The sequence below is a fragment of the Carettochelys insculpta genome, chromosome 1, assembly GCF_033958435.1.
Source record: "Carettochelys insculpta isolate YL-2023 chromosome 1, ASM3395843v1, whole genome shotgun sequence".
Classification (NCBI taxonomy): domain Eukaryota; kingdom Metazoa; phylum Chordata; order Testudines; family Carettochelyidae; genus Carettochelys; species Carettochelys insculpta.
In genome coordinates this window covers 310,042,901-310,063,336 of record NC_134137.1, presented here as the reverse complement: position 1 = coordinate 310,063,336, position 20,436 = coordinate 310,042,901, and the positions used below count along the sequence as shown (strand labels likewise).

Sequence of the window (20,436 nt, the reverse complement as noted above, 5' to 3'; positions counted from 1 at the left end):
AATACTTTGTCAGGCTCTGGGGTTAATGGGAAGTTTCATATACCCAGTCACCCACAAAGTTCAGGCCTGGTGGAGTGTACCAACTGAAATTTAAAAACAGCCCTCAGGAAAGTAATTAACAAGAAAAAAATTGGGACCAAAAGCTCCCATTAGTACTAATGGCTCTAGGGTCTGCAATAACTTCATACCCCATGAAGTAATGACAAAAAGGCCAATGTGGCTGCCAGAGCAGTGGTGGCTGGGAGGCATTCCCCCAGACAATTTTCACCCTAGATTACATATCAACCTATGGATTCGGGGCATAATAGACAATATAAGTAAGATTCAACATCAGGTAACCATATGCCTAAAAACAAATATTAGGGCAATAGATAGAAGATTGAGTGAGTCGTTAGGCCAAAGAAATGGGAAATAGGGGACACACTGTTGTATAAATATTTTTCTGAAAGGGACATGGGTGGGACCAGTCAGGATTATCAATAAAGCTAGCCCAGTCATTTAGGAAGTGGAAATCATCAGTAAAAAGGAGAAAAGGCCCTGTCGCAAATGGTTCCACTCAAGTCAACTTAAAAAATGGAAAGGTGATTGAAGTCTTTATGATTTAATTGTTTCTCTTGTTTTTATCTATTCTAGAGCAGGTGGATCCCCCATCATCGCATTTATCTGATGTATTATCTTTTATGTAATTTAACGTTGTGTATTTATCCACTGATTACTGTAAGCAATGGAGACAGTTATTTTTGTAATAATCTTCCAAAACCAAAATCAAAAGGTTCACAGTTAGACAAATCAAGGAAGGCGGGACGGGGGGAGGAATGTGTTCTATCAACCCAAAAATGAAGACATGGAAAATTCTGTCTCCATTTTTGCCTATGTGAGCCTGCAGAATTGTGTCCTTCAATGTCAGGAAGAACTAGGCATTGGGTGAATATGATATTGGGTTATGATTGGGAAATGTGGACCAAAGATATCCTCCTTTTGGGAAAAATTGCTAAGATCTCAGGAGTTGTAGTTAGAACCTGTTGAGCCCAAGAATTACCGGATGTACAGGGATTTTATATTGCATGAAGGAAGGGAATGTAACTTTTGCAGTGTATTCTCGTGGGCAGTTTTAGATCCCTTCTCAGATTATGAGAATACACTCTCCTTCTCAGACATTCTTTATTGATCTTAATTGTACAGTTAACTCTCACCACTGGTGCAGTGGATCTGGCAATGTAAGTAGTTTATGCCCTCTTGTTAACAAAACTAGTTATTTGGGATGGTTCAACACTTCATTGACGGTTAATGACTCTGGAACTTGGACTATCTTGGGAGTGTTTGATTCTAAACTAATTATGTCAGTCTTAATAATCCCAAGACTTTATGTTAATCATATAGGCCCGACTGCAGTAAAACAGAACCTTTGTCATATGATGCTAACACATCCACAGTATGCTTTATGGAAAATCACAGTAAGCCTACAAGTCTCCATTGAAAGAATTCAACCCAGATGCGCCCCTTGATCTTTGGGTAAGAGATGCAGTGCCCTCTGCAGTTAGGGAAAAAGAGCCCTCGGGGCAAGAGTCCTAGGAAGGGTAGACACCGGGCTAGGTGTGGCAAATGCATTAAGTGTAAACTCCCTAGCTCAACACGTAAGCAATGTGGGACATGAAATGGCATCTCTAAATCAACCTCTACTGTGTTCCCCCAGTAAGATAACTGAATTTAACTGTGATTCCATAACCACCATTGTATCTTGATATTGCAACCAGGAGGCAGATCGCCAAAGAGTACTGGAGGCCACGAATAAATTCCAGTATAATACCTCTGGGGGCTTAGCTGCATTCAAATTCAAATTTGGTTACAAACAATTATGCAAATTATTCTTCAACTGGGGTTTTAAGGAGCTCTTCCATTGGAAATTAAAAGTTTAATTTTAAAAGACGACACGCCACCTTTCAAAGGGAAAATCAGAATTTGTGGAAGATGCTTAATTTTGAATATGATCCTGAGACTGTTAGCATTTATGTTCACTTACTTACCGTAGTAAAGGCTGAACTTCAATGGATATTTCCCTTGGTATCCCTAGGTATAAATGTGAACTGTTCAATATTAATTCCAATGGACTTGCCTACCTAGGTAACATCCATAACAGGAAAATTTTATGGTACAGACCTGGCCACATGTTCGTGGGAAACCAGTGGTGTAATTTTTGTGTCTTGCTCATGTTTATCAGGGACCTCATATTTGTCTCAATTCAGAAGAAGGGAAGTGTCACTATAACATGTGTTTAAGGAACTCATCTCACTCTGAACTCGTTATTTTAAATAATCATTGTGTCTGTGTAAGAAGCACCTATAACCAGTTTATTGTCAACTTTGCTTATACCATCAAAAATGATCCACATGTCAATCCGTGTTTATGTTTTGTATTGTCTTTTGAAGGGTGTGACATAAAATTCACATCTGAGAAGTTGAACACAAAAGATTTAAATTTGGCTTACGGATTATACAAACATGTCAAGACCCTTAAGCTTGGGTGTGGATATAAATGTCTTAAAGCAGTTGGTGTCACACCCTGAGCTCATGCAGCATCTCCAGGAGCTGGAAAAACAAGGTTCAGATATTATATCTGTCCACCACTCCACTGAAAAGATTGAGAAAATTTTGAAAAGAGTCCAGCACTTCTCTAGGTTTGCTCACTGGTGGGAAACCTTGTTCGCCAGCCCTGCTGAGGGCAATGCCTGGGACATATTACTGCATCCATTGGTAGTAATTTTGATTGTCCAAGTTAAAATGGTTGTGGTTTTGATCACTACGATTTTGTGGGTTACAAAGAGGTCAGCTAGGTCAATAACTCACCTACCACTATATACCTTCCGAAGAAATTAATGTGGCAACAACCAATACTGCATATGGAGTTGCCAAGGAGGGGATATGTTTGGGATGAATTCAGAGTTTGGTTTCAAGTACATTTCTGTTTAACACAAATCTTGGCAAAAAGGGGACTCCATATTAAGTCTCATATCCAAGATGAAGTCCTTGCTAGAATCCATTTTTGGAAAGTGGATTCCACATAGTGAGTCATCTCCCCCTCAAAAGGGTGTGAAACTAAAGGCAGGAAGGATTGGGTTTTGTGACTGAAATCTGCATGGAGATGAGAAATTATACAAAGGGGTGGAGTATTCTCCTCAGGGCTCACTCTCTCTGATGCCCCTGTCAACCAGACAAGCAGGAGACTCCAGGAGTGGCTAGGGCAAGACACTTGTGTAGCTGTGAGACTTTGTAGGCCAGATTTGCTTGGTAGCTAGGGTAATCAGTTATGTGAGGCTTTGTAGGCCAACACAGATCTCGGTACCTAGGGTTATCAGTGACAGGCTTTGTAGGCCCATGTATCCTCCTTGGTTTAAGTTAATATCACAGGAGAGTCAGCTGAACATACACACACTTCATCATTCTCTCCTAGGCATTTCTCCATGCAGGACGACGAGTCAAGAAAAGGAAGAACTGAAGAAAGAAGTAGAAGTGGAATCCATTTAGCCTGAAAGCCTGAGTGAAGTGTCCATGATCAGCGCCCAGACCTCTGACTTCCTCTCTGCAGTGACTGAATTTAGGTGGTTCCACCAAACCCCAGGACTGCAGTAGTCAGTGGGTAGGAGGTGAAGGAAAGACAAAGTTACTCACATGTATATAGTTATTATAAAGTGACAATAAGAGTTTTGGTAGATTACTAATTTTGTTTGTTGAACAAAACCTTTATCATTTATTCACCTTTAAGTGGTGTGGTAGTCAATGCACGGAGATAGACATGGCACGGGTGTCCAAATCTGCATTTAAAGGCAGGTTCGTGTGATCCTGCTAACTGTTTTGGAAAAACACCCGGTGGCTAAGATTTTTGGTGGCTTGCTGCTGCAAGGATGTGGTGGAGACTGCAACTGGCCTCCCACCAAAAATCTTTTCACGGCCTTTCTTCCACCATGTGGGAAGTTTCCCCCAGTGGCTAAGATGTTTGGGGGCTTGCTGCCACCAGGGGGAAGTCTCCTCCAGTCATTAACATATTCCAGGGGACTACTTCAACTTGCCTCCTGCTGAAACTTTCCCATGTCCCAAGCCCTAAAAAGGACTCATGGAGGAACAGTGGGTGGAGTTCCAGTTGAGACTCCTGTTTCTGTTATAAGTTCAGTGTATGAGATTTTACTGACATCCCCCATGTTGGCAATATATGTGTAGTGAAGAGGAAAACAAAAATCTTTTTTTTCTAGTCTTTTCTATCCTCTTTGTTCTAACTTTGCATCCCTCCACACAGGGAAGTACGGGTGGAGGGTCAGCTGGCAATACAGACTGTGCACAGAAGCTGTATAATGAACTGGGACGCCAAATACCTTCCCCACAGCAACTTTCATTTTTCAAAAACTTTACTATCAACTCTTTCTTCAAGATTTTCATTGTCCCTGTGTTATTTTCAGATGCAATCATGGAGTCAGGGGAGCAGGGGGAGGAGACAATCACTGGATGGCCAGTTGAGAAGACATACACTTGCTGATTTTTATGAAATCCTTAATAATTCAGTTACAGAAGAAAGGGTTTCTGATAACTTTGCATCTTTGTTGATGCCCTAATTTTCCTTCTTTCTGACTGAAAAAATGGACGTTTGCTTAACACGGGAGGAGAATGAGGACAATGCGATGTGGGAAGATGTCAAAGACCACCAAACATAGCTAGAATGCTACGGGGATGAGGGAACTGTGGGATAGGTTCCCACAATGCACTACTGCAAGTCAATGTTTGCCAATTGAGTGTGGCAGCAATAAGTCAACTTTGTGAGGATCATGTGGGGAGGTGAAGATAGTCAAAATCAAATTTATGAATTTTACAGTTACAAAATCAATATTAATAAATTCACATTTGTCTTAGATGCAGCCTGAAAAACACCTAGAAGCAAGAACTGAACTGGGGAGAGAAGAGTTGGGCCCAAGTTAGAAGGGTGTCCAGCTTGTGGGTAAAACTTGAAGTCTAAAATGGCAAGCCAGTGCAGCTGTCTTTCAATATGTGCCATAATTTGCCTGTAACAAAATGTAGGGTGAGAATTACTAATTGTAACCAATTTCTTTAGTGAATCAAGCTCAGTTAAGTGTGCTTTGTTTTATTTGCTTAGTAATCTGCTTTGTTCTTTGTACTACTTTTTAAATATTTATAATCCAGCTTTTGTAGTTGTTAACCACAATGAGTTTATTCTATAGCCCCACATGTACAATTCGTAACTGGGAAGTGCATGCCTTCCTCCATGGTGAGGGAAGAAGTGAACTTTGTATAACTTCAGATCTGCGCTCTAAGGGAGGTGGGCATCTGAGTCCTCGGACAAGTCCCTTAAGCTGAATTTTCTGAGCTCAGCATCTGTATCATACCCCACTTGGATGCAGCCCCCTCCCACTCACTCTCGGATGCAGCCCCAGCCCACGCCCTCTTTCTGTGTGTATGTTGTGTGTGTGTGTGGGGGGGGGGCTGGCAGAACAGGCAGGCACGGTGGTATCTGAGCACATAAGGCGGCATCTCAAGGAAGGCAAACGTATCAAAGTGTCCCTCTACACTATTTTTTTGCCATGTGTTGACTGCAGCACTTTCTGAAATTCACCCTCGTTACTCCTCCCGATTTTCACTTTGACGAAAACACTTTGCCAGTGTGGGCCACCAGAAGCACAACTGCAGAAGCCAAAGAATGAACATAGACACGATTGTGGGTGCACTCACAGCCATGAATCACAAAAGTTACACATACCTCTTATTCACTGTCCATTAGCTATCATAAATCTCAGTGAGTCCGAAATATGGTGATTTTAACAAGGGGTGGGGGCAGTTTAAAGGAGATTGGTCTGGGTGCTTTGCAAATAGGGTTACTATATGCAGATAGTGTTCTGATTATTGGTATCCATTTTCATAGGCTAGGATAATTGAACCTGATATCTTGCTTTTGAGGGTAATCCAGGATGCAAGGGTGTATTTCCTCTAAGCATGTGCCTCCAGACTGGGTGTATATGCTGTTCTGGTCCCTGCCAGTTAGTGCAGCAAAGTTTCCTACAATGTGTGTGGGGTGAAGGGCAGAGAGAGAGAGAGAGAAGCAAGACAGCTCTGCCAAAAGCGAGCAGAGGATTGCTGAATACCTAAATAAAACTGTCCTAGAGATCACAATCATGGATTCCTGGGACACCCTGTTGCACATTACCAGACTTTTCCACTGGGTCCTCACCGCGTAGATACGTAGGCTCATTTGGTAATTTCTGCCCCTCATCCTCCCTCTGACATATAACAAAATACATGAGAGCTCAATCTCTTCTCACTATGCAACACCTGGATAAAATGTATGCTTGCGCAAACTTGTGTTCCCTGCTTTAGGCCTGCCAGAGCTGGAATGCTGGGACTTGCTAGACTCCTCCAGAGTCAGTAAGAGGTCCTGACTCACCACATCCAGCAGATGACCCTACACGTTCCACAGCCTCCTCCAACTCCTCATCCACCAATTTGTCCTCAGGGCTGACACTGCTGCCTGCACTCACCCTCGTAAGTATCCACAGGGTTCCTGGTGGTTGGGATGGGATTGCCATCAAAGCTGGTATTTAGCTCCTTGCAGAAGCACCATGTACTCAGCATTGCATCAGTGTCAGTTGGGTCCCTCCAACCAGCTGGTATGCCTGCCTCAACTTCTTGATCTTAGTGTGGCATTGCTGTATGTCCCTTTCCTGCATCTTACTAGCAATCAGCCTGTAGCTATCAAAGCTTTTATAGCCGGAGTGAAGCTGTGACTGCACAGCCTCTTCTCTTCATAGAGCCAGCAGATACCAGACTGGAGCACAACTATGGCAGAAAGCCAGTATGGTCAGCTGGAAAGATGCTTAGTGAACTGTCCATGTTAAGCTAACAGGAAGAGGAATTTAAAAAAAATTCCTGGGCCTTTAAATGTGGGAGGGACAGATGTCTGTGCACCTCACTGCAGGGCAGCAGAGTTCAAACCCTTGACCAGAGCATTGTAGACACTTCTTGGGGGCCAATTGGAGTGAAATAAGCAAGCATGGTGTCCATACCCACTGCATCAATCTTTGCTGTAAAAATCTCTACATCTCTCACGAATGTGATTTTTGGTCCATGGGTGAAGCAGGAGTTAAATCAGTGGGAAGATTATTGTTGTATGTACATCTCCACTGTTTGCTAATGAAAGATGACTTTTGTCAAACAAAATGTGTCATTTTACCGGGTTAATTAGCCCCTTCAGAGCCACTTTAATCCCATCATGAGTGGTGTGGGGGTGATCACCCAATCAAATGGAAGAAGTATCTTCACGTGTATGAGGCAGTTCATAAGGATACTGCGACAGAACGATTGAGAGGGCAATCTTGGCTTATACATCCATTTAAAATGTTGCCTCTTTGGGGTATAGATTACTCAGGAAATGAGAGTTTCCAGAGTATTTGAGAGAGTGAATTCTTTTAGAATTCTATTAGAATTCTTTGAAGGGGTTAATAAACATGTGGACAAGGGGCACCCAGTGGACATAATATACCTAGATTTCCAGAAAGCCTTTGACACGGTCCCACACCAGAGGCTTTTATGTAAATTAGGTGGTCATGGGATAGGAGGAAAGATCCTTTCATGGATCGGGAATTGGTTAAAAGACAGAAAACAAAGGGTTGGAATAAATGGTAAATTTTCACAATGGAGGGGGGTAACTAGTGGTGTTCCCCAGGGGTCAGTCCTGGGACCGATCCTGTTCAACTTGTTCATCAATGATCTAGAAAATGAGGTAAGCAGTGAGGTGGCAAAGTTTGCAGATGACACCAAGTTGCTCAGGACAGTCAAAACCAAAAGGGATTGTGAAGAACTACAAAAAGATCTCAGCAAACTGAGTGATTGGGCAGCAAAATGGCAAATGAAATTTAATGTGGGTAAGTGTAAGGTAATGCACATTGGAAAAAATAACCCAAATTACACGTACAACATGATGGGGTCAAATTTAGCTAAGACAGATCAGGAAAGGGATCTTGGAGTTATAGTGGATAGTTCTCTGAAGACATCCACACAGTGTGCAGCGGCAGTTAGTAAAGCAAATAGGATGTTAGGAATTATTAAAAAAGGGATAGAAAATAAGACTAAGAATATCATACTTCCCCTATATAAAACTATGGTATGCCCACATCTTGAGTACTGCGTGCAGATGTGGTCTCCTCACCTCAAAAAAGATATATTGGCATTAGAAAAGGTTCAGAAAAGGGCGACTAAGATGATTAGGGGTTTGGAACGGGTCCCATATGGGGAGAGGCTACAGAGACTGGGACTTTTCAGTCTGGAAAAGAGGCGATTGAGGGGTGATATGATAGAGGTATATAAAATCATGAATGGTGTGGAGAAAGTGAATATAGAAAAATTATTTACCTTTTCCCATAATACAAGAACTAGGGGACACCAAATGAAATTGATGGGTAGTAGGTTCAAAACTAATAAAAGGAAATTTTTCTTCACACAATGCACAGTCAACCTGTGGAACTCCTTGCGGGAGGAGGCTGTGAAGGCCAGGACTCTATTAGGGTTTAAAAAAGAGCTCGATAAATTTTTGCAGGTTAGGTCCATAAATGGCTATTAGCCAGGGGTAAAGTATGGTGCCCTAGCCTTCAGTACAGGGGCAGGAGATGGATGGCAGGAGATAAATCACTTGATCATTGTCTTCTGTTCTCCTTCTCTGGGGCACCTGGCGTTGGCCACTGTTGGCAGACGGGATACTGGGCTGGATGGACCTTTGGTCTGACCCAGTATGGCCATTCTTATGTTCTTATCTGTTCATTTATCTATTTCTTACTGAATAAGTTAGCTTCATCAAAGGGTGGATCCTCAATGGTAGTTGGTCTCTCCTAGGGCACCTCCAAAAGTGGAGCCAAGACATGACGATCACACCTCATGACAACTGCAAGAGCTATCCCTCTCAAAGTAGCATCAGCAGTATCCATTGCAACCTGAAGACATGTTTGGGTTCTCAGTCTGCCTTCATCAATGATGGTTTGAAATTGGGCGTTGTCCTTTTCAGGAGTTTGCTCTTAAAGTCCAAGAATTTTGAGTAGCTAGTGAAATTATACTTGTCTAACAGAACTGACAATTTACTAGCAATTTAAAACTGAAGGTTGGAGGAAGAAAATACTTGTTTTCCCCTAGGCAGTCAGAGCATTCAATACCCTTCTGCATGAGTGTTGCTTTGGGATGCTGTAACCTAGATCTCTTAGTGCACGGTGGGAGTGGCTGGCCAGCAGCCAGCAGGGAGACCAGTGAGGCTGGAGGGTCAACACCAGCAAAAGGGGTCCATACCCCTGCACTCACTGCAAGTGGCCCTAGCTTGCACTGCTCTATGGTCACACAGTGCCACTTATGGGGAGTGTGGGGTTGGTCCTGCCCCTCTCCTAGAGTTGCACGGCCAGCGAGCAGTGCAAGCTGGAGTGCCTCATAGAATCACAGAATCCTAGGGCTGGAAGGGACCTCAGGAGGTTGAGTCCAGCCCCCTGCCCAAAGCAGGATCAACCCCAACTAAATCATTCCAGCCAGGACTTTGTCAAGCTGGGACTTAAAAACCTCTAGGGATGGGAATTCCACCACCTCCCTCAGTAATGCATTCCAGTGCTTCACCATTCTCCTGGTGAAATAGATTTTTCCTAATATTGAATGTACACCTCCCCCTACGTAACTTGAGACCATCGCTCCTTGTTCTGCTATCAGTCACTACTGAGAACACCCTCTCTCGGTCCTCTTTAAAGCCACCCTTCAGGAAGTTTAAGGCTGCTATCAAATCACCCCTCACTCTTCTCTTCTGAAAACTAAATAAGCCCAAATCCCAAGGCCTCTCCTGAAGCTCATACACTACAGCTCCCTAATTATTTTCATTGCCCTCTGCTGGACCCTCTCCAATGCATCCACACCTCTTCTATATTGGGGGGCCCAGAATTGGATACAGTACTCCAGATATGGCTTCACCAGTGCCGAACAGAGAATAACTTTTCTAGATTTGCCACAAATGCTCCTCCTAATGCACCCTAATATGCCATTAGCCTTCTTGGTTGCAAGGACACACTGTTTACTCATATCCAGCCTCTCATCCACTGTAATCTCTAGGTCCTTTCCTGCTACTTAGTCAGCCAGTTCCCAACCTATAACAATGCTTGGGATTCTTCCATCATAGTGCAGAACTGTGCATTTGTCCTTGTTGACCTTCAGCAGAGTTCTTTTGCCCCAGGCTTCCAATTTATCTACGTCACTCTGGACCCTATCCCTACCCTCCAATGTATCTACCTGTTCCCCTACCTTAGTGTCATCTGCAAATTTGCTAAGGGTGCAATTCATTCCCTCATCTCTCCCCCAGCCCCATTTCTGGTGAGTGTAGGGGAGGGGATGTGATCCCCCTCTAGGACCAGACAGCACTTGGCGAGAATAGCGAGGCTGGCGGGCCAGGAGTCTATGCTGGCCTTCACCCACCTCATAAAAGCCACACTGGAACAAAAAACGAAGACAGAAAATTCAGTTCTTAAACACTGCGTCTGGGCATGGTGTTTGTCTGCAGAGAGGCTCTGTGAGGGTCACTGAATTAAACAACACTAACTAGACCCATGGTCTCCAATACAGTCTCCACTCACTACATTGCAAATAAGAGACCGCACTGTGGCAAATGGGGTTCTTGAAGTGCACGTCCTCGGCTGGAGCCCAAGCCCCTGCCATAGACCATGGCACCAGGACACAAGCCTGCTGCTGTGGGGTCCCCACTGCTGAAGCATGGGGCCCAAATGGAGTACTAGGCCAGGGCCAGACCCCCTACAGTGGATCCCCCACTGGTGAGAGGGATGCAGGGCAGAGGGGTGGGGAGACCTAGGTCGGCACTCTGTCTCAGACAGTTGCTGACCCTCGGGCTAGGGGTGCCTGGCTCTGGGACAGGGCATTTTGGGGGGGCAAATGTGGCAAATAGGGAAAGATGACTACCACATATGTGGCAATCTTTGAACTGCTATGGGACACTGCTGAGCTCGACTAAGGCCTCCTCCACACTAGACGGTGACTCTGGTGCAGCGACGGAGCCACCCGCCGCCAATTTACCACGTGTGCTTCGACACCGTGAACCAACCTCCCAGCGCTGGCCTGGCGACGCTGGGGAGAGAAGACGAGCGGGAGTCAAGAGAAGGGACCCTGCCCCCCACCTAGGCGACGTCAACGGCGGAAGGGGGGGGGCGGCGTCAACCTCACACTACAGCGAAACGGCTGACAACACACCTGCGGGTGCCGCCCACCGTCATGCCAGTCGCTGCGGACACCGAGGGCTCCACTCAGGCCAGGCGGCAGCAGAAGGGAGGTGGAGCAGCCCCAGCCCGCACGGCCCCGCCCCGCCTAGGGATAAGGCCCCGCCCCGGGAGAGAGGCGAGCAGGGGGGCAGCGGTGGGGGAGGGGCAAAGCCGTTCCGTGTGGCGCTGGCTACTTCCCGCGCCGGCCGCGGCGGGGAGAGCGCGCGGGCGGGACGAGCTCCTCCCTCCCGAACGCGACCCCGACCCTGGGAGGCGTGTCCATCCGTCGCCACGAGACCGGCCGCCCGGAGCGCGTGCGCGCAAAGCTGGGCCGCGGGGCTGTTGTGGAGCTGTTGGAAGCACGTGAAGCGCGCAACGTCAGCATAAACACGAGTAGGGAAAATGGCGGCGCCTGCCAGCGGAAAGGTAACGGCGGCAGGGAGGAGGATGACTGCTGCTGTCGCCGCCGGCTGGAGCGCGAGCGGGGGAGGCCTGTGCTGCTGGGAGTGCCTGGCCCTGGTGCTGCCGCGTGTCTGTCCGGCTTGGGCGGGGGCAGCGAGGCCAGGCCCCGGGACGGCTGGGCTCTTCTGGGGCTGGGGGTTCTCCCCAGGCCCTGGCGCCCCGCGGGCGGAGAGTGCAGCGGGAGAGCGGAGGGAGGGAGACGCTTGGTGAAAGGCAGCGGCCTCCTTCCCCCCTCCCGAGGAGCTGGTGACAGCGGGTGCCTGGCTCCGGAGACGCGGTGTTTTGCCCGTGGTGCCGCAGCCCCCCGCGTTTCCCACGGTGGCGCCGACGGGTTGGTGCTGGGCCCTGTCTCTATCTGCCTGAGGCCACTCAGCTCCTTTCTCAGCGGTGTGTATCCCTGGAGGATGCCCAGCGGCTTGACGTCCTGGCGCTTGTGTGAAGGAGTGGAGTTGTCCCATTGTCCTTGGCCAGGGTGGCCCTTTATAGAGTCCTAGGGCTGGAAGAGGCTTTGCAAGTTCATCGGGTCCAGCCCTCTTCCCAAAGCAGGGTCAACCCCAACTAAATCATCCCAACCAGGACTTTGTCAGGCTGGGACTTAAAAATCTCTAGGGATGTGGATTCCCCCACTTCTTTCCGTGACACATTCCAGGACTTCACCACCCTCCTGGTGAAATAGTTTTTCTTAATATCCAACCTACATCTCTCTTGCTGTAACTTCAGACCATTGCTCCTTGTTCTGCCCTGTTTCCCCACTGAGAACAGCCTCTCTCCATCTTTTTTAGAGTCCCCCTTCAGGAAGTTGAAGGCTGCTATCAAGTTCCTCCTTGCTCTTCTCTTCTGCAAACTAAATAAGACCAGGTCCCCAATCTGTCCTTATAGGTCATGTGCTCCAGTCCCATTTTTGTTGCCTCTGCTGGACCTTCTTCAGTGCATCCACATCCTTTCTGTACTGGGGGCCCCAGAACTGGATGCAGAATTCCAGATGTGGCATCACCAGTACAGAGTAGAGGGGAATAATAACTTTTCTAGATCTGTTGGAAATGCTTCTCCTAATGCACCCCAATATGCCATTAGCCTTCTGTGCTACAAGAGCACAGTGTTGACTTATGCAGCCTCTCATCCACTGTAATCCCCATTTCCTTTTCTGCTGTATGGCTCCTTAACCAGTCAGTTCTTTGGCTGTAACAATGCTTGGGATTCTTCCATCCCAAGTGCCAGACTCTGCAATTGTCCTTGTTGAATTTCATCAGATTTCTTTTGGCCCAATCCTCTAATTTATCCAGGTCACTATGGACCCCATCCCTACCCTCCAGTGTATCTACCTGTCCCCTTGTCTTAGTGTCATCCACACGTTTGCTGAGGGTGCAATCCATCCCCTCATCCAGGTCATTAATAAAGATGTTGAATGATAACCGCCCCACAACTGCTCCCTGGGGCACTCTGCTTGAAACCAACTGCCAACCAGACATTGAGCCATTGATCGCTACCCTTTCAGCCTGACCATATAGCCAGCTTTCTATCCATCTTACAGTTCATGTATCCAATCCATACTTGCTTATCTTATGGGCAAGAGTATTGTGGGAAACTGTGTCCAAAGCTTTGGTAAAGTCAAGGTATATCACGTCTATTGACTTCCCCATGTCCACAGAGCCAATTACCTCATCATAGAAGCTAATCAGTTTGGTCAGGCATGACTTGCCTTTGGTGAATCCATGTTAACTATCCTTGGTCACTTCCCCTCTGTGATTTTTTTTTTTTTTTTTTCCTGGGGACTGAGGTAAGGCTGACTGGTTGAGAGTTCCCTGGGTTGTCTGTCTGTCTTCTCCACAAGTTTTCAAAGATAATGGACAAACATTCTGCAATGACATTTGCCAATTCTCTCAGTACACTTGGATGCATTAAATCCAGACCCAGGGATTTGTGTATGTCTAGCTTTTCTAAATAGCTGTTAGCCTGTTTTAGCCTGGGTTTGGCTGGGTTTCTGTTGTGTGTAGGCTACCTCTTGATGCTGTAAGATATAGTGTTGTCAGTAATTGAAGTCAAGTCTGATCAAGTTAAGAAATCTATGTCCTGGGTGGGAAATACGTTTTATGGGGTTGGTGCACTATAAAAATTTGGTAAGTTGTCAAGGGATGCACTACTCAGTGATATTAATGGAGGAGGTTTCTGTTCTGGGGTGGAAGGTGGGTTCAGAAGGAAGCTTGGGGTGGGAGGGGATGTGGGATCTTGGAGGGATTTTGTGTGAATGAAGGGGTTGTGACTGGGGTGGGGGTTGCAGAGGCTTTGGGGTGTGATCTGAGGCAGGGAGTTGGTGGGAGGGAGGGATGGAGGTTCCAGGTGAAGGCTTTGACTGGAATGTACATATTCTAGATGGCTCCTGACTACAGCCCAGCAAGACACTCACGCAGGGTCCCTGTCTTCCATGCCCCCATATGCAGCTCAAAGTGGCTGGCTGCTGGGGCCGTGTGCATCTCTGTATTGTGTGCCTCTTTGGGGGTGCGGGGAGGGTTTTGTGCACTGCCTGTGAGCACAAGCATGGCCCAGACAGCTCCCATTGGCTGACTTCCAGCCAGTGGGAGCTGCAAAGATTGTGCTGGTGGCAGGGGGAAGTACATGGAGCTCCCCATTGGGAGTGTGGTGAAGAGATGTGGGTGGCCACTTTGAGCGGTGTGAGAACACAGCATACAGGCAGCCTGCCATGTTCACACACTGCTAAAAGTGGTAGCCTGTCTGAGGGTTTTGCTGGGCTTTGGGATTTGGTGGGTCACATCCAGCTTGTATTCTGCATGACCTAATCTGTGTGCTCATTGAGTTTTTGATTCATGGTAGAACCTTTCATAGGACTGGTACAGACTGGTACCGCATGTTACTAAAAACCTCGTGGGCTTAGGGTTTCCCACTCCCCTGACTGGATGCCATTGCCACAAATGGGAAAGTTGACAATCCTAATTTGGACACAGTTTTCACATTCTAAATTGAGGAGAGATTGGGATGTCCAGCAAATTATCATAGTCTGTTTCATTTTTTGGTCCACCAATCTCACCCACAACAAAACATTTTATCTGCTTCAGGTGTTATGGCAGTGGGTCTTATCGGACCTGAGGGATTCTAGTCTCATTACAAAAGCAAATTCCAGGTTGGCATGTGGGCTTGGAGAAAACTCTTTCCCTGCCAAGGACTCCTTTACATTTTGGTAAAGATCCATGGATGTAAGTCATAGCCTTTTGCTACTCCAAAGCATCTACCCTTAAGGTTTGCAGCAGAGCAGGTACATCAGTACAGTGAACCCTCGAAATGTGCGATTTCGAATTGCGCTCAGCTTGCACTAATGTGAGTTGAGCAACTCAAAATCCCACTTCTCCCAGGCCTGTCTCAACCCCCGCATCCTGCACGGCCATGGTTCAATGCCCCCAGCCCTGCCGCACCACCCACGCACACCTCTGGCTCAATCTCCACCACACGTGTGGCTCACACTCAACCCTCCCCCACCCCCAAACCCACTGTGCGTGGCCCAGGTTCAATCCCCCCCCATTCAAACTCCACACATGCGGCTCTGGTTCAACCCTCCACCCTGGTTGAAATCTCCTGTGCCCTGGTTCACCACCAGGGCATGGCCCGAGCTCCACACCTCCGTGTGTAGTTCTAGCTCAACCCCACCCCCCACATGCGGCTCTGGCTCAACTCCACCCTCTGCAGCCCTAACCCACCCCAGGCTTAACCCCCTGCCCCCCTCCTATGGTCCCGATCCACTGCCAGGCTTAACCCTCCCCAACTGCTACCCCCCCAACCCCAGGATTTATTTTCAAAAGGAGCTCCAGGTCCTTCTACTGCATTCTGCCAGAAAAAAGCCACGCCCACCCCCGGGCTTACATGAAATTCAAGTTACACGAGGGTGCGTGGGAACACAACCCTTGCGTAAATTGAGGCACTACTGTATAACCATGTGTGATTGGGCTCTCAGCCAAAGTGAGATTGCCCAGTTAAGGCAAACAGCAAAGAATGGGGCCAACACTCCATGACGCTGGTGATTATTCCAGTGCAGTAAACTCTTGAGATAGGCGCAGTTAAGTAGTGCATGTCTTGGGTTAACACAACTGCCGCCTCTGATGGTAGTGGGGAAACTGCTCCTGACAGGAGCAGTTTCCCGGTCTCTGGATTTGTGGGGAGTTGGCAACCAGGTGGCAGCCTGGCTCCCTTCTCCCCTCCACTTGCAGAGCCGGGAAACAGAGCAGGGCAGCTGCCCTGGTTAGCTTCCTGGCTCCAAAGAGCAGAAGGAAGCGGAGAGCCAGGCTGCCACTGGTTCCCAGCTCCCCTCCACTGGCTAGAGCCAGGAAACTGAACAAGGCTGCTGCCCTGCTCAGTTTTCTCTCTTTGCAAATGGAGGGAAGCTGGGAGCCAGTCTGCTGCCTGATTCCCAGCTCTCAGCTGCTTGGGGGACCTGGGAAACTGACCAGCTGGTCAGTTTCCTGGGTCCCCAAGCAGTGGGAAGATGGGAACCAGGCTGCCCCCTGGTTCCTGGCTCTGTACTACTATGGAAGCCAGGAAATAGACCAGTCCTTCTGGGCTGGTCAGTTTCCCTGCTCCTGCAGGCCCAGGGGAGCTGGGAACCAAGCTGCAGCCTGGTTCTCATCTCCTCTCGACTTGCACGAAAAATTTGAGTTGCGCAGTAGGGGAGAGGGGGCTTGCAGAAACGCAACCCCCTGCATAACTCCAGGGTTTACTGTGCTTAGATTCACCAAGTCAGCAACAAAACTTTTGAACAAGTACGGGTGTTGATGTCCTCCCTACCTGGTGGGGTGTTTGACCAGCCCCCTCTACTAAAGGTCCATACTCACTCCACTGCTTCCTCCAAACCTCACCCTGCCTCTTCTCACCTCCTGCTCTGCCCTTGGCCCTGCCCCTACTGATCCTTTCTCTCAGGTCCTGGAGTGCCCAAAGGGGAGGGTAATAATTAGTAAGTACTTATTACCCAACAGCAGGCAAGCTTCCCTCAGAGCCCTCCAGTCCTACGGATCAACTCTTCCGCTCTCCTGACAGCACCACCTGCCTGCTGTAAAAAGGTCCTGGGAAGTGTATATAGGAGGTGGTAGGAAGTGGGAGGAGGAGCTGGGATAGGCAAGATCAGGGTTGGGGTTTGAACATACCATCCAGGTTAATGACTGTCTCAAATCTTACACAAATACATGCTTGCAGCCAGTTCTTATTAACAAAACTAACATTCCATTAAGTCTTCTCCTTTACTGCCTGAGTTACTCTAGATCCTAATTCCTTCATTTTTTTTAACTTGAACTTTTATCTCCGTCCCAATATAATCCCATTTTGTGCGACTTGCTCACTCACTTTTTCCATATTTCATCAGTGCTTCCTGTAATCCAAGTGCTTCAGCAGTCCACCAGGAGAGGTTCAGGTGCCACCCATCTGATTAGCAGAGTGCCCACAGTAACCCGCAGTGCTGCTCGTCTGCATGTGCCTCGGTGCACACAACAGAATTTATTTTGCCCATATAAGAAATTAGAAGGAACAGTGGTATTCTTCTGTTATAACTAGTTCAAATCAGGGTTACTTTCTCGGTCCTATTTGTAATGGTCCAGCCTTTTGATCATATGTTGTTCTTGATCAACATGCAAGATGTTTCTATATGCTTATTGGTGATTTTCTGTGAAGTGAGGATAATGCTGTTCTTCCCCTTTCTGTTTGGCTGTGTGTTACCAGTTGTAAGGGAAACATTTGAGCTGTAGTCATTCTTTTGTAGCTATGTTTTTCATTTTCATGTGCTGCCTCTGTTATCTCAGTCATTTTTCTGAAATGTTTGTGACAGCTAGGATTTTGCCAGTTTGTTCCTGTGCTTTTTTGTAGCGGTTCTTTGCTATTGGCATAAGTCCCTTGAACTGTCTTATTAGTGTTTCTAAAAAATGATTATTCTATTCATGAGTAGAAGCATCTATTCATGAAGCATAACTTAATTTTAAGTTTACTGATGATTCATGATTCACGTTCTTTTTGAAATAGTGACCATCTACATTAAAATATTGTGAACATCAGTTTTCTCCCCTTCGTTGCATTTACCATATTTTTTTGTGCCTGTGAGTAGCTATAGCTAGTATTTTTGGGCAATGAGGACCTTTTACTCTAATGATACCAATTATATGCAAGGATACTTTTTCTTTTTCCGCTGCTTACCAGAGCCAGTTTGGGAATAGTCTCCAAAGCCATGTCTACCCTACCTTCTAAATCGGACGTGGCCTGTGGGCGCAGAGCCTTTTCATCCAGTCGGTGCAACCAGCATTGGCACTATTTTGAAAGCTGGTTGAGTGGCTCTGAGCAACATGTAGCTCTTTAAGGAGCCATTTGTGGTTCCCTGCTCTACCACGCAGAAAATGTAGAACTCAGTTTAATTGCTTTAACATCTGGCAGGAGGGATCTGAAAGTGGGCTGCTAGCAGAACTGAGACTCTGTGCTCCCCACACTGGCACTGTTAGCTCGGTGGAAGTGCTGCTGATGAGGATACATGCCACCTATCCAAGGTAGTCTGGAAGCATGGTTGTAATTCAGCCTGATACAGGTCAATTTTGAGTTTTTAGTGTGAGTGTTTTCTTTATATATGTACATTTTCAAGGCATAAACAGTATTCTCAATGTTTTACTAAACTGTAGTATCAAGTGGTTACTTGTTGTTCCAAATGGTAAACTGCAGAATCTTTAAAAGCTTGCGCTTTTGTCTTGATCTGTATAATTACTTTTTTATTGCCTTCTTTTCAATAATGAAAACACACATGCAATGAAATTGCCCTAGACGTACATTTTCTGTGATAAGCCTCACAGTTCAGACATGAAAGAAAGGAAAGCTGGCTTATACAGTGGGTTCTTTTCTTAGCCTGTGCTTATATTCATAATTGAGCCAAACAAGGAATTAAAAGAGAAGGGTTGCAGATAAGGAAAAAAAATTGACAGAGGATAGTTCCTATTTTTGAAATATTAATGAAAGAAATATTTTCCTCTGTCGTTTGTTGTGCTTGGAACTAGTTAGGTAATTTACCCTTACTACATACAATTGACCTTTTGTTTTCTAGTGTAATTAGCATAACTTTTAGAGTTACTAATAGTAATTCACTAGTGTATAGTCAGAATAAAGTCATTTTTTCTAGGATTTTTAAGAGGTGTTCATTTGCTGTTCTGACAGTGACTGGTGCGTTCAAAGATTGTAGTTGGACATAATCTTCTGAGCAAACTGGCAGGTTTGTCATGGGGTGCTTGTGCCCCAACCCTGCAGAAGTCAGCTGTTGCCGCTTTTTATTCATTGGTATTTGCATTATGCACCAATATGGAGTTATTTGTTACACATCAAACTGGTGGATATGCAGCTATGTACCCTCTATGCATCATCTCCAGCACTCTGTGTCCAACTCCACTCCCATGGCAACCAGTTCTGAGCAATATTGCTCCTCCTTATCTCAAATGAGAGGTTGCCACTGGCATATACTTTTTCAAGTATATTGCTGACCCAAGCCTGCTGCTGCACAATGACTTTTTTAAACTGCCAGGTGCACATATGCCATCACATCTCTCAGTATGGTCACATCTGCCATGTCAGGATGTTAGGGTGGAAACAATGGTGAGAGGAACGGCTGTCTGTTATAAACCCCAACCAATCCGTTGTTGCTGACTCCATAATCTGCCTGCCTGGTTTTAGCCTGCTTTGTTGCCATTGGTCCCTGTTAAACAGTTTCCAGACCAGGCAAGAGTTTTGTGCAGCCAACAAGTATTGCTAGGACCTTAGTGACAGCCCTTTGTGCAGCTATGGCACAACACAGATAACACATTATTCATTAATGCCTTCTGACAGGACTGTCCGAAGGGGGCATGGAACCTGGGACAACCCCCCCTTGCCTCAGACATGGGGCCTGGGGCAACCCCCCACTGTGCCCCTGGACCTACCTCTTTTCCACCCTGCCAGTACTGCATCCCTGGCTTGCTTCTTCCTGCTCTACTTTCTCCCATCTTTGCTCTGAAAGAGTATTGAACCTCTTCTCCTAAGGCCCCTCTCAGGAGAGATACAACTTGGGAAATGTGGGTTGGCTCCTTCCTTCACTCACTGTGGTGGTGGGAGTAACAGGAAGTGGAATGACCCAGCTGAAAGAGGGCAGTGGAGCGGTACAGGCTGCTGGATTGCTTTGCTGCCTGTGTCTTCTGCTTTGGTGTTAAGTGTGGGGAGGTCTAACCTCTGCTGCTGGCTCCAGATCTCCCAGGTAATCCCTCAGGCTGCTTTAGCCCCCTTGGTCTTAGTATTATTATGAGAGACTGTCCCATCCACAGTACAGTTGGGGTGGCTGCCGTGGGCCAGGGCTGCCACCCCAAACTGTCCATGGCTCTGTCTGCCAACTAGTTTTCACTGATGGTATAGAAGAACTGCATTATGCCACTAAAGGTGCCATCGCTTGGCTAGATGACTAAGCACCTACTAAATAAGTAATTTGGGTACAGCAGTCTTGCATTAATGTGCATGGAATTCACACCAATGTATGAACATTCTGATAATTAGCAATAGCAGTTTGTGGAAGCCTTTGTTTTTTAATCCCAAGCCACAAAATGGTGTAAAAGTAGATAGTCTGGTAAAAATTCTGATCCAATGAAAGGAACAATTTGTACTTCCAACAGCTGACAGAAAAGTCTGAGAACTAAAAGCATTTCTGAAGGAGAGAC

At 46.6% G+C, this 20,436-nt stretch overlaps 1 protein-coding gene across 2 annotated transcripts in view; it reads left to right on the top strand.

Moving 5' to 3' along the window:
• Positions 1-11,553: 11,553 nt before the first annotated feature.
• Positions 11,554-20,436, top strand: part of TBC1D15 (TBC1 domain family member 15) — a 97,560-nt gene continuing 88,677 nt past the window's right edge. For both annotated transcript variants that reach the window (XM_075012784.1, XM_075012792.1), the window contains exon 1: positions 11,554-11,701. In XM_075012784.1, the coding sequence (XP_074868885.1) occupies positions 11,678-11,701 (24 nt within the window). In that variant the 5' untranslated portion in view covers positions 11,554-11,677. The remainder of the gene's footprint in view (positions 11,702-20,436) is intronic.